Below are 26,456 nucleotides of genomic sequence, written 5' to 3'. Positions count from 1 at the left end.
AAAATCAATAGGGGCCATCTGCGAGTCATGATCAATGGAACCTATGAAGTTTCATGATCCTAGGCGTAAGCGTTCTTGAGTTATCATCCGGAAACCATTTTACTATTTTGGGTCACCGTGACCTTGACCTTTGACCTAGTGACCTCAAAATCAATAGGGGTCATTTGCAAGTCATGATCAATGTACCTATGAAGTTTCATGATCCTAGGCATAAGCGTTCTTAAGTTATCATCCGGAAACCATTTTACTATTTCGGGTCACTGTGACCTTGACCTTTGACCTAGTGACCTCAAAATCATTAGGGGTCATCTGGGAGTCATGATCAATGTACCTATGAAGTTTCATGATCCTTGGCATAAGCGCTCTTGAGTTATCATCCGGAAACCATCTGGTGGACGGACAGACCGACATGAGCAAAACAATATACCCCCTCTTCTTCAAAGGGGGGGGGCATAATGAGAAAACTGCCCCCCTGCCAGCAGCCATGTTATTCAACTGACCGGAACCATTTTTTAACTCAACTCTCGTATCAAGGAAACAAATGTTCTGAGCAAATTTCATGAAAATTGGGCCAAAAATGTGACTTCTAGAGTGTTCACATGTTTTCAATATATACATATAGAGAAAAATGCCCCGCCCACTGGCGGCCATGTTTTTTCACCGATCCCGACCATTTTCAAACTCGTCCGAGATATCAATAAAACAAATGTTTTGACCAACTTTCATGATGATTGGGCAAAAATTGTGACTTCTAGATTGTTTACAAGGTTTCTCTATAATAGCCAAATAGGGAAAACTGCCAGTATATACATATAGAGAAAATGCCCCACCCACTGGCACACATGTTTTTTCACCGATCTCAACCATTTTCGAACTCGTCCGAGACATCAATTGAACCAATCTTTAATCAACTTTCATGATGATTGGGCAAAAATTGTGACTTCTAGAGTGTTTACAAGGTTTCTCTAAAGCCAAATAAGGAAAACTGCCCCGCCCAATGGCGGCCATGTTTTCAAACAGATCGTAACCACTTTTAAACTCAACCAAGATATCAGTAAGACAAACATTTTGACAAAGTTACATGAAGATTGGGCATGAAATGTGACTTCTACAGTGTATACAAGGTTGGTTGTTTTTTGACCTAGTGACCTAGTTTTTGACCCGGCACAACCCAGTTTCGAACTCGGTCGAGATTTCATTGGGACAAAGCTTCTGACCAAGTTTTATGAAGATGGGACAAGAAATGTGGCCTCTAGAGTGTTTACGAGCAAATGTTAACGGACGGACGGACATAAGACGGACAATGACCGGTCACAAAAGCTCACCTGAGCAATCAGGTGAGCTAAAAAACCCTCGTGATTTACATTGATCTCAAAAGCGACCCTGGATGGTGGACAATTTACTCCCCTGTAGTATAAGCTTTAAGAAATCAATGTTGTTTTTGCATAACAAGACCATTTTGAATATTTTGTTCAATCAATCAATTTTATTTTTATTTTAAGTGACCCTGTGCCCTAGTTTTTGACCTGGCATGATCCATATTCGAACTTGACCTAGATATCATTTAGACACAACTTCTGACCAAGTTTGGAGAAGATCGGATGAAAACTTTTTGAATAAGATAGCTGACACTGCTGTGGACGCCGCCCGCCAAGGGTGATCTTACAATACGCTCCATTTTCAACGGGCGTATAAAAATGACCCGCCTCCTGGCCGCCATGTTTTTTCTACAGACCGGATCTATTTTTTATCTAATCCAACGTATCATTGGAAAATATCTTCTGACCAAGTTTCATGAAGATCAGACAATAATTGTGGCCTTAAGAGTGTTAACAAGGTTTTACTATAGCCATATATAGAAAAATGCCCCGCCCCCTGGCGGACATGTTTTTCAACAGACCAGAACCATTTTTTAACTCATTCAATATATCATTAGAACAAATGCTCTGAGCAAGTTTCATGGAGATTGGGCTATAAATGTTACTTTGCCAGTTTTAACAACTTTTTACAAAGGCTCAGGTGCTCAGGTTAGCTAAAAAGGTTATCGTAGCATTAGCTTACCTTGAACACAGGCTCCATATCTGTAAATTTAGACTCTGTTCTTAGTTGCATTAATGCCAAACAGAATGTTGAACAGTGGAAGTCATGTCTTAAAGAGCGAACAATCTCACGTAGCAGGGCACGTAGTGCGCGAAGATAGTCATCTTTGTTGGTAAGAAGATCTTGAAATATTTCGGCCAAAATCTGACAAAAGAAAAAGACAACAATTGAATTTCACACCATTACTAATAACTTTTAATAAGGAAGTTTAATAATTTTGAAAATATGCTTTTATCAAAGAGATACCCAATACAAATTACTTTTCATTTAAATCTTTCAATAGGTGTACTTTGCTTACACGTGCTGCCGTGTCTGTCTGTGTCTGGAAGATGATAGCGATGAGCGGCATATTGTTGGGGTTGCGTGCAGTGGACAGCTCATTGTAGATGGTGTGGGTGAGCACACTGCGCAGGTTCTCAGCATGCTGCAGAAGCAACTCCCTTTAAAACAACCAGCACCATTAAAACTCACCAGAATACACAATTACCACAAACCAGCATACACCATTACCAATTAACATAACACACCATTACCAGTTACCAGAATACACCATAACCACTTACCAGCAAACACCATCAGTACTCACCAGCATTCACCATAACCACTCACCAGCATACACCATTATCATGCACCAGCAAACACAATTATCACTCACCAGAAAACACCATTACCACTCACCAGCAAACACCATTACCAGTCAAGAGCATAAACTACAATTACACACCAGCATACATCATTACCAATCACCAGCGCACACCACAACCACTCACCAACATTCACCATTACCACATACCAGCACACAGCAATACCCGTCACCAGCATACACCATTACCACTCACCAGCACAAACCATTACCACTCTCCAGCATACACCATTACCACTCAACAGTATACACCATTACCACTCACCAGCATACACCATTACCACTCACCAGCAGACACCATTATCACTCACCATTACACACCATTACCACCCACAACCACACAACATTACCACTCACCAGAACACACCATTACCACTCACCAGCACACACCAAAACCACTCATCAGCAGATACCATTACCTCTTACAAGCAGACACCATTACCACTCACCAGCAAACACCATTACCAATCACCAGCAAGCACCATAACAACTCACCATTACCAGTCAACAGCATAAACCATTACCACTCACCAGCATATACTTTTACCACTCACCAGCAAACACCATTACTACACACCAGCATACACCATTACCAGCCAAGAGCATAAACTACAATGACACACCAGCATACACCATTACCACTCACCAGCACACACCATTTCACTCACCAGCATACACCATTACCAGTCATCAGCATAAACCATTACCACTCACCAACATACACCATTTCCAGTCAAGAATATAAACTACAATGACACACCAGCATACACCATTACCAGTCAAGAGCATAAACTACAATGACACACCAGCATACACCATTACCTCTCACCAGCATACACCAATTACCACTCAACAGTATACACCATTACCACTCACCAGCATACACCATTACCACTCACCAGCAGACACCATTATCACTCACCATTACACACCATTACCACCCATAACCACACAACATTACCACTCACCAGCACACACCATTACCACTCACCAGCACACACCAAAACCACTAATCAGCAGATACCATTACCTCTTACAAGCAGACACCATTACCACTCACCAGCAAACACTATTACCAATCACCAGCAAGCACCATAACAACTCACCATTACCAGTCAACAGCATAAACCATTACCACTCACCAGCATATACTTTTACCACTCACCAGCAAACACCATTACTACACACCAGCATACACCATTACCAGCCAAGAGCATAAACTACTATGACACACCAGCATACACCATTACCACTCACCAGCACACACCATTTCACTCACCAGCATACACCATTACCAGTCATCAGCATAAACCATTACCACTCACCAACATACACCATTTCCAGTCAAGAATATAAACTACAATGACACACCAGCATACACCATTACCAGTCAAGAGCATAAACTACAATGACACACCAGCATACACCATTACCTCTCACCAGCATACACCATTACCACTCAACAGTATACACCATTACCACTCAACAGCATACATCATTACCAAACACAAGCACATACAAGTACCACTCACCAGCACACACCATTACCACTCACCAGCATACACATTAACCACTCAACAGCGCTCATAATTACTCATTAACAGCAGCATTACACTGCACCATACTTTATTAAAATATTAATTTTCAATCTGGTCATGATCCAAGCAAGTGCCTGTAGGTATAACTACATGTATTTCAACCTTCTGTTTACAAGGCAGACACCAGGTATATATACCTCTGTAACAACCTTCTGGTTGCAAGGAGGTAGGTAATATCTGCCACAACCTCCTGTTAACCAGGCTGACATCATATGCATCAGCATCACCACTGCGCATTACCAACATAGACCGTACATTTAAAGCCCTCCGTGATCAAGTGTTTTGTAACAGTTACTTTTAAATGAGATTTAATCTGAGAACAGTTTTGCCCAAAATAAGTCAAACAAATAAACAGGCTTAATAACATGATAAGACCTACTTACTAGCAAATATTTGGTATACTGGCATATCATGCCTGGTCCTAGATTCCACATCTAGGACCTTGCATTTAATGCTTTGAACAGATTTATAAAATGGCAAGATTGCACATTGACATCATCATTTTTGGTACAATTTTTCACAACATCAGCTTAATCATCAAGAAAATCCACTCCAAAATCTTTTCATGACGTAATCTTTTAGTGCGATACCTTTTGATACTCAAAATATCATGTGAAAAGCAAATATAAAAATACTAGGGATGAGAACGAATACTGTAAATGATATTCAAATATTTGTCATTATTTGAATATATTCGAATATTCGATTTTAAGCCTTGTATCAAAATGTCCGAACTTAAGACCGTCCGGAGCAACGTAAATTCCATATTGCCACAAATACCACTATACATCGTATCATATGTGCATCTTTGAAAACATTGATATAGTAATATTTTCAAAAATTGATTATTATGTTCTTCTTTTTAAATAAATACTGTTTATTTTCATAACATATAAGATATTTCCAGAAAACATATTACTGTTATTCTAATTCATTTCAATACTTTTTAACCAGGTTTTCCGAAGGAAAAAACTGGTTATTAGATTGGCGAATGCGGGCAGGCTGGCTGGCGGGCTGGCTGGCTGGCGGGCTGGCGGGCTGGCGGGCTGGCGGAATAAGCTTGTCCGGGCCATAACTATGTCGTTCATTGTCAGATTTTAAAATCATTTGGCACATTTGTTCACCATCATTGGACGGTGTGTCGCGCAGAATAATTACGTCGATATCTCCAAGGTCAAGGTCACACTTTGAGTTCAAAGGTCAAAAATGGCCATAAATGAGCTTGTCCGAGCCATAACTATGTCGTTCATCGTCAGATTTTAAAATCATTTGGCACATTTGTTCACCATCATTGGACGGTGTGTCGCGCGAAATAATTACGTCGATATCTCCAAGGTCAAGGTCACACTTTGAGTTCAAAGGTCAACTGAGGAGCTGCGCCATGAGCGCATGATACGCCCGTCGTTCGCCAATGAAGTAGTAAGGTAATAAATAACCCTTTGAATCATTTTTTTACTTCAGTTTATTTGTATTTGAATACATGGTTTATTTTATAAGTACATGAGCATGGAGCGCCGTCTCCTTGACATTCATACCATATCTTTTTTTGAGTATATGTATGCATTTCTTTAGAGGATATGGAGTTGAAGTAAACCTGTTATAGATATTTTGACCAATAATAAAAGAGAAATGTAGATGGGTAAGTGGTAGTGTACAATCGGAATAGAAAAAAGCTCACCTTGTTCAATTTTTCAGGGATACTAAAAAAAAAAAAAAAAAAAAATCCATCGAAGGATATTTGAGCTACAGTAGGACATATAATGAAATCACGAAATTTTGACAAACAAAGTCCCATAACTCTGGAACGACAATTCAGAATTCCGTCAAAAACGAAAGGGGATCAGGGTTTATCAATATTAAGATTGTGTTAAAATTTGAAGAAAATCTGTCAAAGGATATTTGACGTAGCGTACGACATTAACAGACGGACGGACGGACGGCTACGGTAGGACATTCAATGAAATCACGAAATTTTGACGAACAAAGTCCCATAACTCTGGAACGACAATTCAGAATTCCGTCAAAAACGAAAGGGGATCAGGGTTTATCAATATTAAGATTGTGTTGAAATTTGAAAAAAATCCATCGAAGGATATTTGAGCTACAGTAGGACATTCAATGAAATCACGAAATTTTGACAAACAAAGTCCCATAACTCTGGAACGACAATTCAGAATTCCGTCAAAAACGAAAGGGGATCAGGGTTTATCAATATTAAGATTGTGTTAAAATTTGAAGAAAATCTGTCAAAGGATATTTGACGTAGCGTACGACATGACGACCGGGGTATACCATAATACGTCCCGTCATAGACGGGCGTATAAAAATGGCCATAAATGAGCTTGTCCTGGCCATAACTATGTCATTCATTGTGAGATTTTAAAATCATTTGGCACATTTGTTCACCATCATGGGACGGTGTGTCCCACGAAAGAATCACGTCAATATCTCCAATGTCAAGGTCGCCACGACTAAAAATAGATTTAAAAAAAAAAAAAAACTTACAAAGGGGGTTAATTTTTTTTGTTCATTTCAAAAGTTCAGTTTGAGTTTTCTCCCTTTATCAGATTTTTTTTTCACAATGAAAACCTGGTTTTGTGACAATTTTGTCCCTTGTTATTGATTTGGATTACTTCCCATCACGGACTCTAGATGACAATACGCTCCGTGTTCCCATCAATAATATTTATGCTTTAATTTTCGCTTTTTACTGGCTTTAAGAACCACTACGATTTAATTGATTAATATTTGAGTAACTAAATTCTGATTAGATAAACATTGATTTAATATATGGATAAAGCATTTAAAACAAACATGCCATACGTCCCGATCTCGTAGGAACAGTCCCGCTTTTGGGGTATTTTGCCAAGTGTCCTGATATGAGACTATTTGTCCCAACATTCGCAAAACACAACGTACATGTACGCTCTATAAATTCAAAATAAATTTCGCTATTTAAGGTAGTACAACTGTAATCATTTCCCGCATTTTTTTGTAAGATCGGTTGACGTCGGCTAATGTCGGTAAATACCGTAACTAAAGTCGTGACATGCCCGTTTTGTTCGGTTTATTATTTACGAAGTATAAATCTTAAATAAAAACATGTTTTATATAATTCAATAATAGATTGTATCGATGATATGCATAGTACAATATATTACGACTTTACAATAGATTTTTCTTTAAAAATTGTGTAAAAAATGAATCGAAAGTTATATATTTTCGCGACAACATAAATAACAACAATTGTAACCAAAAAGACGGTTAACGAGTAAAAAAGAAGTAGCAAAAAATAAAACAAGATGTGTTTGTGAAACACAATGTCCCCCTATATGATGTTTGACCTTGAAGGATGACCTTGACCTTGTGAAGGATGACCTTGACCTTGACCTTTCACCACTCAAAATGTGCAGCTCCATGAGATACACATGAATGCCAAATATCTAGTTGCTATCTTCAATATTGCAAACGTATTCATAAAATAAGCGATTTGGGCCACATATATTTGACCTCTGACCTTGAAGGATGACCTTGACCTTTCACCACTCAAAATGTGCAGCTCCATGAGATGCACATGCATGCCAAGTATCAAGTTGCTATCTTCAATATTGCAAAAGTATTTATAAAATAAGCGATTTGGGCCACATATATTTGACCTCTGACCTTAAAGGATGACCTTGACTTTGACCTTTCACCACTCAAAATGTGCAGCTCCATGAGATACACATGCATGCCAAATATCAAGTTGCTATCTTCAATATTGCAAAAGTATTCATAAAATGAGCGATTTTGGCCACATATATTTGACCTCTGACCTTGAAGGATGACCTTGACCTTGACCTTTCACCACTCAAAATATGCAGCTTCATGAGATACACATGCATGCCAAATATGAAGTTGCTATCTTCAATATAGCAAAAGTTATTGCAAAATTTTAAAGTTGGCGCAAACAGACCAACAGACCAACAGACAGGGCAAAAACAATAAGTCCCCTACTACCATAGTGGGGGACATAAAAATCTGTACGTAGAGTGCAGTAACATTGACTGCCAGTTGGTAAACACTGCAGCGTATGGTAAAACCCACACAGTCAAAGACAATGGGAAAAATGGACCTGGAAAAGTGGAATACCTGCTTTGTTGTCAACACAAAACTTGAAACAGGTAACGTCACAGATATATGATCAGAGCGTTTATATAAAATACACATACGGTAATCATTTATATAGACATTTAGTTCAATGATGTAAATTACGGGCATTATTATCATTATATTATGGTCTTTGTCTATGCTCTATTTACTGTAAACATCGAGATACAGTAACCAGAAGTAAATGTGTTGTTTTTTTTTAAATCTTGTACTTACTTTTATCTTTGCTATAGTTATATTTGTTTCTGCATTTAGCAATCGTGGACAGCATGGGTGGACCATCCCGTGTAAACAATATGCTGTGAGCCTGTCCACATTAAACCTCAAAACAATATCTGACACCAACTTAAAAATAATGGAACATCCAGCTGGTGAGGTGATAGAGCAAGTTGCGACTGAATCAGCTAGGACTGCAGCTAGCAATGCAAATGACATAAGAATCTATTATTTGGATTATCAGCTGTAACAATAAATTATTCAAAATACAAGTATTTTCGCCCAATTAACTGAAAATTTTCCCAATCCTAGCCAAAATAATATGTAAAAAATAACAATACTCTTCTTAAAACATCATGGTTTTGTTCTTCTATATTAAAACAAATTTCATGGCTGGTAGATCAGCAGTTCACACATCTTATGGCTGGTAGATCAGCAGTTTGATTTTTAACCTAATAAAATTCCAATATATTATGTTAAGTTGCATTCTAAATGTGATATTGCATGTCAATATTTTACTAGAATGCAATGTCAACTATGTTTCCAGTTGAAGGAAGGGAACTCCCGCAGGTTACTCATATGCATCCGTAAAAGTCCAGTCTGGTAGTCAGTTCGCAACATACGTCACGCCAACTGTTCCAATAAGTCAAGAGGCTTTACAAGTTACAGGCATTTGAATGACTGATGGGACAATGACATTCATTGGATAAATTGTGCGAAATTCATTGGATAAGTTGTGCGGCCAGTGTCAGGGCAATGACATTCATTGAATAAGTTGTGCAGCCAGTGTCAATATGAGTGGCTGTCGAAAGAATTATACATTGGCTTGAAAAGTTTCGAAATGTGTGCTTTGGTGTTCATAATGGTCGTCGTTTTGATTTAACAATTTTTCAATCTTGGTAAATGTAAGTGCAATTTATATTTTGTATAACTGCGCTTTTAACAATTCTCTATCAATATTCAGAAAATTATATCCAAAGCAGTCCTTGAAGCAAGTTGATTTAGTTTTACAATTGCTTGGTGAAACATACAATGCACACGATGCTATGGCAGATGTGGCAGCACTTAGACAGTTGCTCCAATTTGTGAATTACTCTTCAAAAGATCTAATGACCCACAGCTTTTCCCCATTGGCTGTGTCAAAAAAATTGCTTTAAACAGTGCTAAAGCCCAGAACTGTCCAACATTGAGCCCACTCATTTTATGAAGTGTAATGAAAAGGCATATGCAGCTGAAAATATTGCTTGGTCAGGGCTTAAACTTGTGCATTTGACAATGCTTAATAACAGGGGTGGAGAGGATGCAATACGTGATGTTTTCATTTTAAAAAATGCTGAAGGCTTGCCTAGAGTCACTTATCCTAAAAAGTATTACATGAAGTTGTTCTTAAAATATGTAAGTACGTAAACGAATGATTTGAAAGAAAATTTCAATTACATGTTTTATTTCAGTACCTTCAGTAGTTTTTCAGTAATTACAGTAGTCAGATTGTGTGCATTTCTTTATTTATTTTTAAGTTACAGTGATTTCAACTAAGGTTAGAAATATGGTACTGCATAATCTCCATAATGCCCTTTATAAGTGCACAAAATTTCATCAAAGCACCCTTAGTACTTATCGTAGAATCCATTTTGCGTGATTTTTTGTTTCTATTTTTAGTAACAGTGACCTGATCAATAACATAAGGTGAAAAATGAAGGGTTGCACTTAATCCCTACATTGCCTTTTATATGCATGCCAAGTTTCACCAAATTTGCTTGAGTATTTGTAACTAACTGCAGGATATAGTGTAGAAAGCCCTGTCCATGTCAAAGGAGCTTATAAGTATACGCTTATTTAGTTTCGTTATGAAATTTTGCATTTAATATTTTTGTTAGTACATTGTTATTAAATGAATACAAGCTTGTTAGGTAGGTGGTCATTTGAATTTAAATCTAACAATGTTATAGATCTTGGTTAATAACAGAGAAAAATACTTAGTATACAACTTTGTATTTTTTTTTCATTTTTCAGACCTACTTATGCCTCCACCCCCCACCCCCACCTCACCAACGCCATTGGCAGATTTAGCATAACTGCATTATGTATAAAATATATGTATACAGAGATTAAGAATATTGAAGGTGTTAACTGAATTGGTAAATGACTCTGTTTATTTTGCATATTTTGACAATATGCCATTATATGGTCTTGAATTTCTTGAAAAATATTTCTTATAGTCCTATTTGATTTTAGTGAATTGTTCAAAATATACACGGACAAATTGCTTTTTTTTACTTTGATTTAAGCTGATCACATGTCTCTGCTAAAATATAAATGCTCAAATTCCAAAGAAATAACATACAACATATAAAAAAAAAAGAAAATTTTGTATGGGTGATTTTTGCATACATGGGTTGAGCTTGTAGTTTTGAAGGACCTTACATAATAAATTAGATTTTTTTCAAAATTTGTATCACTCAATCGTCTCGTATTATATTATTTTATCATCTACAATCATATTCTGTACTAAATATACAAACATTGTTAACACAAAATGCTAAAAAATATGAGTTTATTGAATTTATTTATCCCCAGGGGTAATTTAATTTAGAAGAAAATTCAAATTATGGGTCATCATACAGAAAAAATCACGAATTTTTTTTTGCATGGAAAGCCACCCTAAAAATTTGTAAAAAGACCACATATGGTATGAAGTTTATGAAAATAATACTTGTAACGGGTTTTAGAATATTGCCCATTACAGTTGTACTACCTTAAGGTCTGTCTAACTAAACTTTCCCATCACTAATCCCTTTATTGCCCCCTATTAACATATACTGCTATTACTCGAGTGTGCCAGTGTTGTTTTTGACACCTTATCAGCGATTTATCTGCAAATTATTGATTTTATCAGGCATTCAAACCATGGTGTTTTATGATAGGGGTCGCTAGTTGCTATTGATAGACATGTCGCACTAAAATAGAAGCCTTCTGCGGCCCAATCAAGTCTAAAGATACAGTGTATTCAGAGACATAGCTGATGCATTATACCACCTAAGGTTAAAAGATTTGTCAGAACACAGATTTTCTAAATCAAACAAATTGAATGCTTATCAATACACATTGATGTTTCACATATATTAATTTCAATTTTCGACTGATTTTCACAAAATAGTTGGTACATATTGCATTAATGTAAATTTAAAGTAAATTGGCAATTGGTCCCTGTCATTATAGATACCCTCCCGTTTGACTATTATCATCTCGTTCATTGATAGCAGCTGTTATCCAATCAATGACTTATACAGGAAAGTTGTCTTCACCAAACCCAAACAGCGACTTTGAACATGCACTTATTACTTTTTTAGAAGTATCTTAGCATAAAAATAGAATATTCGAATATGAATTTTGGATTCGAATATTTGGCCGATTTTCGAATATTCGGTCCCATCTCTAAAAAATACTGTATAATATCTCAATTGACAATGCTATATATTATACAGCTACCTTGGATTGCAACACATCATAATTTTTGTATGCGAAATCAATGCCTGACCACTACAAAAAATGTCATTATATATACTTTGAACAAAAGAGAGACATTTTTAACAATGCTAAAACAGAATGTATTGACACTTGTCATGGTAAGTTTTAATCATTTAACATCACTGACGTCACATACCAGTCTCCAGATGGCTAAACATAACCTAGATATTGTAACTTTTTGTAGCAGAAACATTCCACTTTTGTTTGATTGTATGTGTTTGATCAGTAATTTATCATACTGGATCGCAAGTTGCATTCAGGTATGTTTGTATCAGCGCTCATATATAAAAATGTATAACAGGCAACAATTGAATTGAATTAAATTTAAAATATCTATTCAAATAAATGCCATGCACTTACCTAATGCATAACAAATAATGATTGATGACAGGTTTTGTTTTCAGCCTGATTTTGAGCAGCATTGCTACCACCTCCTGGTCTCCTAACTGTGGACTGTCACAGTTCATGCACACAGACATTAGCAGGTCCTGGGAGGCCCGCGCTAGCTGAAATTAACACAATGCATGTAACATAAGTCAGAAAACACAACACATTTATCATTGGTCAGATCTCACAATGCAAGTAACATCCCTCAGAACTCACATTGCATGTATCATCAGTCAGAACTCACATTGCATGTAACAATCAGTCAGAACTCACACTGCATGAAACATCAGTCAGAACTAACACTGCATGTATCATCAGTCAAAACTCACACTGCATGTAACATCAGTCAGAATTCACACTGCATGTAACATCATTCAGAACTCACACTGCATTTATTATAAGTAAGAACTCACACTTCATGTAACATCAGTCAGAACTCAAACTGCATGTATCATAGTCAAAACTCACACTGCATGTAAGGCCAGTCAGATCTCACATTGCATGTAACATCAGTCAGAACTCACACTGCATGTAATATCATTCAGAACACACACAGCATGCAGTATCAGTCAGATTCACACTGCAGGTAACATCAGTCAAAACTCAAACTGCATGTATCATCAGTCATACCTCACACTGCATGTAACATCAGTAAGAACTCACAGCAGCATGTAACATCAGTAAAAACTCAAACTGCATGTAACATCAGTCAGAACTCACATTGCATGTAACATCAGTAAGAATTCACACAGCATGTAACATCAGTTAAAACTCACACAGCATGTAACATCAGTCAGAACTCACAATGCATGTAACATAAGTCAGAACTCACACTGCAGATAACATCAGTCAGAACTCACACAGCATGTAGTATCAGTCAGAACTCACACTGCAGGTAACATCAGTCAAAACTCAAACTGCATGTATCATCAGTCATACCTCACACTGCATGTAACATCAGTAAGAATCCACATCGCATGTCACATCAGTAAGAACTCACATTGCATGTAACATCAGTAAGAACTCAAACTGCATGTAACATCAGTTAAAACTCACACTGCATGTAACATCAGTCAGAACTCACACTGCAGGTAACATCAGTCAGAACTCACAATGCATGTAACATAAGTCAGACCTCACACTGCAGATAACATCAGTCAGAACTCACACTGCATGTAACATCAGTCAATATTTACACAGCATGTACCATAAGTCAGAACTCACACAGCGTGTAACATCAATCAGAACTCACACTGCATGTAACATCAGTCAGAACTCAGGATGCATGTAACATCAGTAAGAACTCACGCTGCATGTAACATCAGTCAGGACTCTCAAGCATGTAACATAAGTCAGAACTCACACTGCAGGTAACATCAGTCAGAACTCACACTGCATTTATCATCAGTCAGAACTCACACTGCATGTAACATCAGTCAGAACTCACACTGCATGTAACATCAGTCAGGACTCACAATGCATGTAACATAAGTCAGAACTCACAATGCATGTAACATCAGTCAGGACTCAAACTGCATGTAACATCAGTCAGAACTCACACTGCATGTAACATCAGTCAGGACTCACAATGCATGTAACATAAGTCAGAACTCACACTGCAGGTAACATCAGTCAGAACTCACACTGCATGTATCATCAGTCAGAACTCACACTGCATGTAACATCAGGCAGAACTCACACATTATGAAACATCAGCCAGAACTCACACAGCAAGTAACATCAGTAAGACCTCACACTGCAGATAACATCAGTCAGAATTCACAATGGATGTACATCAGTCAGAATTTACATAGCATGTAACATCAGTACAAACTCACACAGCATGTAACATCCGTCAGAACTAACATCTAACATGCCACATCTGTCAGAAATCACACTGCTGGTAATGTCAGTCAGAACTCACACTGCAGGTAACATCAGTCAGAATTGTCACTGCATGTAACATAAGTCAAAATTCACACTGCATGTATCATAAGTCAGAACTCACACTGCATGTAACAACATTAAGAACTCACACTACATGTAACATCAACCAGAACTCAAACTGCATGTAACATCAGTCAGAACTCTCACTGCATGTAACATCAGTCATAATTCACACTGCATGTAACATCAGTCAGAACTCACACTGCATGTAATATCAGTCAGAACTCACACTACATGTAACATCGGTCAGAACTCATGCTGCATGTACCATTAGTCAGAACTCACACAGCATGAAACATCAGTCAGAACTCACACTGCATGCAACATCAGTCAGGACTCATAATGCATGTAACATCAGTCAAAACTCAAAACTCACACAGCATTTAAAATCAGTCAGAACTCAAACAGCATGTAACATCGGTCAGAACAAACATTAAATGTAACGCCAGTCAAGACAAAAACAGTACATGGTACATCAGTAGTGACCACACAGTACATAAATCATTGCTATACTCCCTTAATAGATCACTACCATTTATTTGAAGACACAATTTTAAGTACGAGAACTTACCATTACTTAATTGTTTAATATTTCTTTGTGCGTGTAGAAGATAAAACATTGTGTCATTCGAAGGTTGGAGACTACATGACAAGACCTTGACATTTGGTGGTACATCTTCAACAGTAGAGTAGTGGGTAAAAACCTGGTGGTATAACAGTGAACGTTCATTCACCTTGATTCTTCCCTACATATCAAACATTTTTTTATTGTTTAAAAATAATTCTGCTTAGTATGCTCTTTAAAAAAAAGGTATATATGAAGATTTTAAAGTGCAAATTGTTGTGTTTATTATTGTTTTGAAGTTGTTGCATTAACATTGAATTTGTTAAGGAAACCTTTTAGTATATTGTGACTTACACCTACTTGTCTCCCCTAAAGCAAACAATCTGATAATGCCACTAACCTTTGGATTCTGTAGCCACAACTCCAATTTCTGGGAAGCCAGCTGTCTCACCTCTTGGTACCCGCATGTCACTGTCATGAGGCGTATCAAGTTTTTTGAAGATGCGTCCATAAGCTGTCGTTTCAACAGCTGGTCACGAATAATGTCCATGACAAAGGACTCTATGTTGTCAAACTGATTTGGATACCTTAAAGATATTGCAAAACCAAAATAGATGGTAATTTAAAAAGTTTGTTGCAATAAATTTATATTTCAAACAGTTAAAAATGTTGTGTTTAATCCATGGTGAATCTACATATTAAATCTGTGTTATTTTGTATCACCATGTTTACTATGCAGGTTTCTTTTTTTTTTAACTTGAATATCTATTATTCCAACAAACATATTTTATATGGAGTATATTCAGCAAAATAATCAATCAGTTTGGAAATCAAGAGACCCTCCTTTGTTTGATCTTTATGTTTTTTTGCAGCTAGGAATGAAGAGAACATGTGCAAAGTCTAATTTCACAGTTTGCTGCTATCAATCATTTATAAATTGTAAACATAAAAAAATATTGGCCTTGGGGAAACCCTCAAGACTGGTACCTTGGTGAGACGGGGCCCCTAAGACTGGTACCTTAATGAGACAGGGCCACTAAGACTCAATGCTTTCCACAGGATTTTTTTAGACGCCCCAGGGCCGTCATTTGTGGGGGGTAAGGATATGAGCCCCCTCTGTACGTTATTTATGAAGTTATTTTGGTCCGTTATGACTCTTTAAGTAAAAAGCTATAAAGTCATGGATAACGACAATTATTTCAATGCTGAAGACTTTTTCTCACGCATAGATACGCATAATCCCAACTCAATCGATTTCCCAATGCATCCGTATCAGCCCAACTCTATCAATTACTGCAAACTTACTTCTTTTCCCGTTGCTTTTCATTACCAGATTATTCCGTATATTCCATTTTTATAGTAAACTCAAGAACTTCATAAACATAAATATTCGCCATTTTTTCTTAAGTAGCAAATGAATTTTGGCATATGTGACTTTTGAAAGATGTGATGAAATAATGTCCAATCAAGACAGGGCTTTCCAATTGAACACATGTATGTCACCTGACTTGCTGTTCAATATATACAATAAATACACCCACACTTTTCATGTGACATAGTACATGTCTGCATAGTTTTCGTGCGCTTTTTACTGAGACAAAGAAAACAGCAGGAAAACATGAAGCACTGTTTATTTGAAGCTAGAATTTGTTTATGTTGCGTTAACATTAAAAGAGCGTTTCGGATTACGTAGGGTGATGAGGCTTCTGTCAGCACCGAATCCTTGATGAATCCACATATGAGACTTTTCAGGATATCGCACAGATAATCAGTGATGAATGGCATCATGGGCTTGTCTGACTGGTACTTTCTCAGAAAAGGCTGAACAAGTTGGGCTGTGGAGATGAAGACTTCTAGCTTTGCCATGATGAGTGGATCACTGGTTACAAATTCTTGAAGAGTTGCAAAAGATGCCATAGAAGATATCTTTTGTTGGGGTTTCTTGAGGGTTTCCTTGACATAGGTAACAAGATTTGGCCAGACTTTGATATCCCTTTCAGCAACACCTATATCCTCCACCCACCTTGTAGCACATAATTTGAGTCCAAATACATCACTATTTGTGATGTCCTTGAAGTCGGCACGCCTGGCTGGAGAATCTGCAAAAAGATACCAGATGGCTCGCAGCAGCTTTTCAAGATTCCAGCCTGTTTTCTGGATTCCTGTGAAGAAGGCACCATGGACAATGTGCAAAGTGCAGCTACCCAGTTGAAGAATCCCTGGCAACTCAGGTTCTTTCTTCTTCCTTTGCTCAAGCAGATCACTGAGGAACTTGATGAGACAGGGACACTAAGACTGGTACCTTGATGAGACAGGGACACTTTGACTGGTACCTTGGTGAGACAGGGACACTTTGACGGGTACCTTAATGCTACAGGGCCACTAAGACTGGTACCTTTATGAGACAGGGGCACTTAGACTGGTACTTTAACGAGACAGGGACACTTAGACTGGTACCTTAATAAGACAGGGACACTTAAGACTGGTACCCTGGTGAGACAGGGACACTTAGACTGGAACCATAATGAGAAAGGGACACTCAAGACTGGTACCTTGGTGAGACGGGGACACTTAGACTGGTACCTTGATGAGACAGGGACACTTAGACTGGCACCTTGGTGAGACAGGGCCACTAAGACTGGTACTTCTGTGAGACAAGAACATTTTAGACTGGTACCTTGGTGAGACAGGGACACTAAGACTGGTACCTTGATGAGACATTGACACTTAGAATTGTACCTTGGTGAGACAGGGACACTTAGACTGGCACCTAGATGAGACAGGTACACATGGACTTCTATCTTAGTGAGACAGGGACACTTTGACTGGTACCTTGGGGAGACAGGGACACTTTGACTGGTACCTTGATGAGACAGCAACACTTAGACTGATACCTTGATGAGACAGGGACACTTTGAATGGTACCTTGGTGAAACAGGGACACTTAGACTGGTACTTTCATGAAACAGGGACACTAAGCCTGGTACCTAGGTGAGACAGGGACACTTACGACAAGTACCTTGGTGAGACAGGGACACTTAGACTGGTACTTCTGTGAGACAGAGCCACTTAGACTGGTACTTTATTGAGGCAGGAACATTTTGACTGGAACCTTAGTGAGACAGGGCCATTTTGACGGGTACCTTTGTGAGACGGGCCACAGACTGGTACCTTTGTGAGACAGGGACATTTAAGACTGGTACCTTTGTGAGACAGGAACAATAAGACTGGTACCTCTGTGAGACAGAACCACTTAGACTGGTACCTTAGTGAGACATGGACATTTTGACGTGTACCTTGGTGAGACTGGGACACTTGGACTGGTGCTAGGTGCAGCGCTGTACTTGTCAGAGTCCACTTCCATGCGGCTGTCATCATCCTCGCTGAAACTCACTGCAGGGCTTGCTACAAAGAAAAACAGTTTATCAAGTACATGAACATGTGGGCGCGAGGGTCATGGCAAAACCCCTAGTATTCTATAAGCTCACCATGTGCCGACAGTTCTATCCTGGTATCCTAATAGCTAACCATATGAACACTATGATGGTATCTTAATACCTCACCACATGCACATTGTTCTATTATGGTATCCTAATAGCTCAACCAATGCACACTGTGCTATCATGGTATCCTAATAGCTCACCCAATGCACACTGTGCCATCATGGTATCCTAATAGCTCACCCAATGCACATTGTGCTATCATGGTATCCTTATAGCTCAACCAATGCACACTTTGCTATCATGGTATCCTAATAGCTCTCCCAATTCACACTGTGCCATCATGGTATCCTAATAGCTCACCCAATGCACACTGTGCCATCATGGTATCCTAATAGCTCACCCAATGCACGCTGTGCCATCATGGTATACTAATAGCTCACCCAATTCACACTGTGCCATCGTGGTATCCTCATAGCTCACCCAATGCACACTGTGCTATCATGGTATCCTAATAGCTCACGAAATGCACACTGTGCTATCATGGTATCTTAATAGCTCACCCAATGCACACTGTGCCATCATGGTATCCTAATAGCTCACCAAATGGACACTGTGCTAGCATGGTATCCTAATAGCTCAACCAATGCACACTGTGCTATCATGGTATCCTAATAGCTCACCCAATGCACACTGTGCCATCATGGTATCCTAATAGCTCACCCAATGGAAACTGTGCCATCATGGTATCCTTATAGCTCACCCAATGGACACTGTGCTAGCATGGTATCCTAATAGCTCACCCAATGCACACTGTGCTATCATGGTATCCTAATAGCTCACCCAATGCACACTGTGCCATCATGGTATTCTAATAGCTCACACAATGCACACTGTGCTATCATGGTATCCTAATAGCTCACCCAATGCACATTGTGCTATCATGGTATCCTAATAGCTCACCCAATGCACATTGTGCTATCATGGTATCCTAATAGCTCACCCAATGCACACTGTGCTACATGGTATCATAATAGCTCAACCTGAGTACATTGAGCTAAGTTAAGTGTAAAACTACTAATCTGCATCTGTGACATAATCTTGAACATTAAAAACTGTTTACCTGATCCAGATTCTTGTTTAACATCCAGCATGGCTAAGTTTGTCTTTGGCATATTTGTTTTGAATGCTGTGACAATGTTGTCAACAAAGCCCTTGCAGTCTGCTCTGTCCACCCAGACTCGCTCACCGAGGGCATCATCAATGTACACCTGCAGCAAACACACACCATCATCAATATACACCTGCAGCAAACACACACCATCATCAATGTACTCCTGCAGCAAACACACACCATCATCAATATACACCTGCAGCAAACACACACCATCATCAATGTACACAAGCAGCAAACACACAACACCATCATCAATATACACCTCCAGCAAACACACACCATCATCAATGTACACCTGCAGCAAAAACACACCATCATCAATGTACACCTGGAGACAAATGAATTGATGCACGCACGCATAAACAGTCAACCATTGTGAATGATATATTGAGCTTACTGCAAGCAGGGTAACACATTTACAAAAGTGTACAGCAGGTGCTGGCCCTATTCAACAGCCAAGATTAACTTATGCAGGTATTATTTCACTTAAGCAAACTTGATGATTTGATAAATTTGTTAAGGAACTTAAACCAGATAAGTTCAAATATAGACAATGAAAATTGAAATGCCTCCAAAATACTTGAGTCACTGTGGACATTGAATGAGAGACTTACTTTCACAAAGTCCTCTGGCCAGTTGCTTTCTTCTACATATGCCTGCATCAAGACATTGCACACCAGCACTGACACTATCAGGTTGCCCTTAGACTTGAAATTCAGTGACATATCACGCCTCAGAAGAGTGCAAAAGGCCTGAAACCATACAATTACCTCATACATGTACATGTATACAAAAGTGTATGTCCAGAACACTTGTATTCATATCCAAGGATACCTTTTCATAACTTTTTTTTTTATATCATGATCTTTCTGTATTAAAATCTAAAATATCCAGTTTCTATGATTGTGCACCCAAATGTCATTTTCTTTTATTTTTCTTATCTTTTTTGTAAATTGATATGCCTGTATAGATATGTGTTTGTGCTTAAATATATGAAATGCTTATCAGTTTATTAAAAAGTTATTCACACAGATGTGATGTGATCCATATGAGAATATATATTTTTTTAGTTAACCAACCTTTTATTCAAAGCAAAAACGATTTTTGCTTATTATCTGAAATCGCTTTATTGCAGATTGGGAAAATGACAGAATTGAAAGGTTTGTTCAAATCCATAAAAGGAACATATAATTAGATAGAACTACCTGAAATATCTAGTTGACACATTATTATTACAGTTCCAAAATCCCTGGTTTAGTAATTTAAACATGTTCTTGTTTGTCCTTTCAAAAGCATCTTCAAAGGCTTTCCAGCTATTTATAACTCTTTGGTTGTTGTTGATGGGAATTTACCATATGGCTGAAACTTACCAATCAATGTCACTTCTGGAGTCTAGTTGTTTCCAAACCGTAAATTTGAAATTACATTGGTTCAAAATGAAACAAACTTTAGTTGCATGGTCAAAGCATTTAATAACCAAAGATTTAATTTGATATCATTTGTAATATTATTTGTTTATGAAGTAATGCTAAATTTACTGCACTTTATATCCTCCAGTGACCAATGTCCATTGTATTAAGAAAACATAATATTCGAACTTTGGTAGAAATGCAACAACAAACAATTTACCTTCAAATAATTATTAAATTCCAGTGAATTCCATAACACTGCAATAGCAATAACACTGCAATAGCAATTGCTACTTGCATGATTTACATAATTCCGGTGATGTCACACCAAATGGAGAGTACTCCATTACAGTTTTCAAGAAGCATGTTGGGTTTACACCAGTAGTATTGTTAGTTAAACCAGAAAAGATTCTAGGCATCATTAGACAAGTTATGGCTTAATTTAAAGTGTAGTCTACATTGTTTCTAATTATCATGATTGGAAGCACATACCAGTACTTAAGAACACAGTACTTATGTTAAAGAAAACAAGGGCTGTTTGTAAAACATGCATGCCCCCCATATGGGCTCTCCGTTGTAGTGACAGCCATTGTGTGAGTATGTTTTTTGTCACTGTGACCTTGACCTTTGACCTAGTGACCTGAAAATCAATAGGGGTCATCTGCGAGTCATGATCAATGTACCTATGAAGTTTCATGATCCTAGGCATAAGCGTTCTTGAGTTATCATCCGTAAACCATTTTACTATTTCGGGTCACCGTGACCTTGACCTTTGACCTAGTGACCTGAAAATCAATAGGGGTCATCTGCCAGCCATTATCAATCTACCTACGAAGTTTCATGATCCTAGGCATAAGCGTTCTTGAGTTATCATCCGGAAACCATTTTACTATTTCGGGTCACTGTTACCTTGACCTTTGACCTAGTGACCTGAAAATCAATAGGGGTCATCTGCCAGTCATGATCAATCTACCTATCAAGTTTCATGATCCTAGGCCTAAGCGTTCTTGAGTTATCATCCGGAAACCATTTTACTATTTCGGGTCACTGTGACCTTGACCTTTGACCTAGTGACCTGAAAATCAATAGGGGTCATCTGCGAGTCATGATCAATCTACCTATCAAGTTTCCTGATCCTTGGCCTAAGCATTCTTGAGTTATCATCTGGAAACCATTTTACTATTTCGGGTCACCGTGACCTTGACCTTTGACCTAGTGACCTGAAAATCAATAGGGGTCATCTGCGAGTCATGATCAATGTACCTATGAAGTTTCATGATCCTAGGCCCAAGCATTCTTGAGTTATCATCCGGAAACCACCTGGTGGACGGACCGACCGACAGACCGACCGACATGTGCAAAGCAATATACCCCCTCTTCTTCAAAGGGGGGCATAACAAAATACTCAGAGCAAATGCATGTGACGTCATCACAAATGTCTCCTTCTAAATATTAACAAAAACACCTGAATTAGGTCTCCATTGGAAATAGGGCACTGTAGCTTTTTTGTAAGTTATGTATCACAAACAAGTTTTTTGGCCTGAGTTATCTATGTCTCACCATCTGTGATGTAGCTCAGTGTGACCTCTACATATAAACAATCTGCTGACATCCTTAATTTGCTTATATTTATTTTGTATAAATATCCCTTACCTCAATCACAAGTTCCCTGTTGAAAATGTTGGGCTTAGACTTGGCGAGATGCATCAAAGTGAGGAAAACAATTGGATCTGGTTTGGAGCGGTTCTGGTGCAGGTGCTTCACTGCCCCACAAAGCAGACCCTCCAACCTCTCAATCTCATTGCTTTCATCAGCACTCCCTATTTCTGAGAGTAAGTCTGTATTTTCGACTGAAACAAGTAAAAAACATACAGTATTAATGTACCATATACAAGTAACAGTATTTGAAGCAAAAATCAACAAATGAGTTAAAGACTACCCAGGTGACCCCACTACATATGATGTACACAGACAAATCTACTGTATACTCATTTACAGTTGAAGGACACAAAGAGCCATAATGCAGCAAAAAATGGTTGCAGTTAAATTCCTATTGGAATTTCAATAATCAAACTATAATGAAGTGACAAACAATAGGGTCAAGATAGCCCTGGATAGCTCACCTGTGCAATTTGGTGTAGCCAGTTTTGGGGCATGATTGGAATAACCATTGTAATGGACCACTTACTATGATTGCACATACCAAACATCAAAACTACACATTTGCTTTTGTGATTTCAGAAAAGTGTTTAAAAGTTATTCTGCTACATTATTAAAAATATTTTGTTTCACCCCACATCCCCCGACAGGGGCACTTTCGACCACAGAGGCATATTAATCTCTTGGCTTGGTTATTTCAGAAGATTTTTAACAATTTTGCATCATATATATATATATATAACCACTGGGTTGAGACCAATTTTGACCCCAGGGACATGATTTGAACAAACTTTGTAGAGGACACTACACACCAAATCTGAAACCCCTGATCCTTGCAGGTTTGTTTACTATAAAAGTCTTCAGACATCATGTGACCACTGGGATGTGGCCAGTTTAGACCCCAAGCATAATTTCAATCATATTTTTGATGAGTACCACTATCTAAGGTCACATACCAAATATCAAATCTTTAAAGTGATATTATGGGCATTGTTCACTGTTGAATTGAGCTAAAAAGAATTAACAGGTCAAAAGAGTCAGTTAAAATATGGTTACTGATCAATTATCTGCAACTCATCTTGCTTCCAGTTGTTTATAAAAATATATATTACATTCTATATTTTACATGACTGGTGAGTCCTCTAAGCCGAAATGATCCGTAAAACAAAATAAGTGTCTTTGTGTCGTATGAACGAATCTGCACTAAAACTAAATTTATATTCACATCGTAAATCAAATTATTTCTGTCATCAGTTGTTAAAACGAAAGTACGGTTAATGTAAAACGCAGCCCAGATATCATACAGACAAAATTATTGTAAATTGTTTTGACCAACTTTGGAGAAGATATTAAAAGCCACAGCACACACAAAATATCACCCCAAAAAAATATATGAGATATAACTATTTATATTACTACTTATTGAGTTGTTACAAGACTTTGATATATTACAGACAAAATATAGACATTTCAACAGATTGTCATCTGTTCCAACCAGTTATGAGAAAAAACGTTAAACAAAAGCACTTAATGGCACATAAATATTTGATTGCTAGGAACGTTATCATGACAAACTTTGGTTAATTGAAAGTATGTCCAACAAAGAATGAAGTACACTAGTGCACATTTAAACCCATAATCAATTTCAGGGGGGCGGGGAGAAACCAGTTAGCCAGTGGGTTGTCTCTCCAGCACAAGAGTTTGCCTATGTCTACATCATCTGTGAATCATTTATAAATACAATGGAGAGATTATATCAAGCTCCTAACATAACATGTATTAAGGATGAAACGTCAATGAGGGTTCAAATGAAGCAGTTCTTATTGTTTTTCTGGTTTTTGCACTTTGTGATTTTCTATAAAACTAATTATAATAGACTGAAATAATGGGACAGTATGGGTTATTCGATGTCATTAGACATTTGGGTTGTTGTTCATGTTATCATAATCTTCAAGAACAACTTCAACTTTACACTACCATAACTAACAGTTAAATAGCTGTAATCATCTTTAGCAAGAAGCAACATAAACCTACCTGGTATATTAAAAGGTTGTATTTCAGCCAAGATATCATTACAAAAAATCTCCTGAGTAGGTTCATGATGAGTGGAATAAAAATGTTACTTGTCAAGTGTTAACACAGTTTCACTACAGCCATATTAGGAAAACTGTGCCACATATGGTGGACATGTTTTTCAGCAAATTAGAACCATTTTTGAAACCAGCAGAAACATAATTAGAACAAATATTTTTCAACCAAGTTTCATGAACATTAGAATAAAAAAGTTATTTTTATAGTGTTCACTATAACTATTTATGGAAAACTGCCCCGCCACCTGGCAGTCATGCTTTTCAACATTTTCAAACTCAGACAAGATATCATTATAGCAAATATTCTGGTGATTGGGCAAACAATCTGACTTGTAGAGTGTTAAAAAAGGCCAATTGCCATCTAAGGAAAGCCTCATGTTGGCCATGTTTTTCAAAAAAATGAAACCAGTTTTGAAATCGACCAAGATATTATTTGGACAATTTCTCTGACCAATTTTCATATATATTGTGCAATATATTTGGCCTCTTGAGTGTTGACAAGGCAAATGTAAATGAAGCACAACAGACAACATGTGATCACAAAAGCATGTTGAGCTCAGGTGACCTTCTGCATGATACTTCCTATGGTCATGAAGTTTTAAATGTGCAAAGTTTCATTTCGACAACATCTGTTAAAGATATGAAAATGAAAACTGGATTCCCTAAATTAGATAGATAACATTAGTACTGAACTACAAGTATGTTCAAGAATTGCCTTCCATTACAGCTGTATGTATGAAAACAGTGCATAGAATTTATTGAATGCTGACTGTGTTTCACTCCAGTACACACCTTCAATGGCCGACTCCTCGTATGCTGTGCTGATTGGTGGGACTGGTGAGAGTCTCCTCTCAGCCTCTCTCTCACTTGCCTTGCCGAGCGGGGTGAACGTCTGGCCGGCAGAAAGCAGCTTTGGTTTCTTGGCAACCCCTGGGCCTAGAAGACTTGACTCACGCTTTCTATCTACTGACAAAGCAGCGAGATTATCACTGAAGGAAGAGGGCTTTTTCTCAATGCCAACCGATCCTGGTTTCTGAAGGCTGCTCTCACCTTGTCGTGAAGATTTGCTTCCAAGTGCAAAAAGGTCACCAGGTGGAACAGCTATAAAGAGTTACAAAACTAAAATTTAACAAGAGCACCGCCTTGCATGTGCAGACCGCTCATCTTTTTTTCATTTTAAAGGTGAAGGGACCTTTCTCAATACTTCAATCAAAAAGGGTGATGGTTTAAAAGAGAAAAAAATGTAGAGCATTACATTGTGAGTGAAGACTAATCATCTGTTTAACTATTATTTGTTATAACAAAAGCACTGCATAACGGGTGCCAACGCTCGGCTGATGGTGCAGTTTTGAATAAATGAAAGCTTATCAGAAGAATTTTTTTTTAGAGGTCACAGTGACCTTGACCTACTGACCCAAAAATAGATGTGGCGTGTAGAACTCATCAAGGTGCAGGAAGTTTCAAAGTTGTAGGTTTAAGCACTTTGATTTTAGAGCCAATGTTAAGGTTTTAGCAAGAAGCCTACGGCGGGCGACACGACAAGCTGGC

At 37.9% G+C, this 26,456-nt stretch overlaps 2 protein-coding genes across 3 annotated transcripts in view; one reads left to right on the top strand and one right to left on the bottom strand.

The window, feature by feature from the left end:
• Positions 1 to 26,456, top strand: part of LOC127868416 (putative proline-rich protein 21) — a 408,141-nt gene that overhangs the window by 242,282 nt on the left and 139,403 nt on the right. The window lies entirely within an intron of this gene.
• LOC127868397 (integrator complex subunit 1-like) overlaps positions 1 to 26,456 on the bottom strand; it is a 200,146-nt gene that overhangs the window by 165,198 nt on the left and 8,492 nt on the right. The window contains exons 2-10 of the mRNA XM_052410148.1: positions 25,701 to 26,009; positions 22,813 to 23,009; positions 20,365 to 20,502; positions 19,697 to 19,844; positions 18,430 to 18,538; positions 15,534 to 15,720; positions 12,595 to 12,740; positions 2,399 to 2,540; positions 2,062 to 2,244 (exon numbers count right to left, since the gene is read on the bottom strand). Of these exons, the coding sequence (XP_052266108.1) occupies positions 2,062 to 2,244; positions 2,399 to 2,540; positions 12,595 to 12,740; positions 15,534 to 15,720; positions 18,430 to 18,538; positions 19,697 to 19,844; positions 20,365 to 20,502; positions 22,813 to 23,009; positions 25,701 to 26,009 (1,559 nt within the window). The remainder of the gene's footprint in view (positions 1 to 2,061; positions 2,245 to 2,398; positions 2,541 to 12,594; positions 12,741 to 15,533; positions 15,721 to 18,429; positions 18,539 to 19,696; positions 19,845 to 20,364; positions 20,503 to 22,812; positions 23,010 to 25,700; positions 26,010 to 26,456) is intronic.

This window comes from Dreissena polymorpha, chromosome 2, assembly GCF_020536995.1.
Source record: "Dreissena polymorpha isolate Duluth1 chromosome 2, UMN_Dpol_1.0, whole genome shotgun sequence".
NCBI lineage: Eukaryota > Metazoa > Mollusca > Bivalvia > Myida > Dreissenidae > Dreissena > Dreissena polymorpha.
The sequence above is the reverse complement of the archived record's forward strand: the minus strand, read 5'-3'. Positions and strand labels throughout refer to the sequence as shown.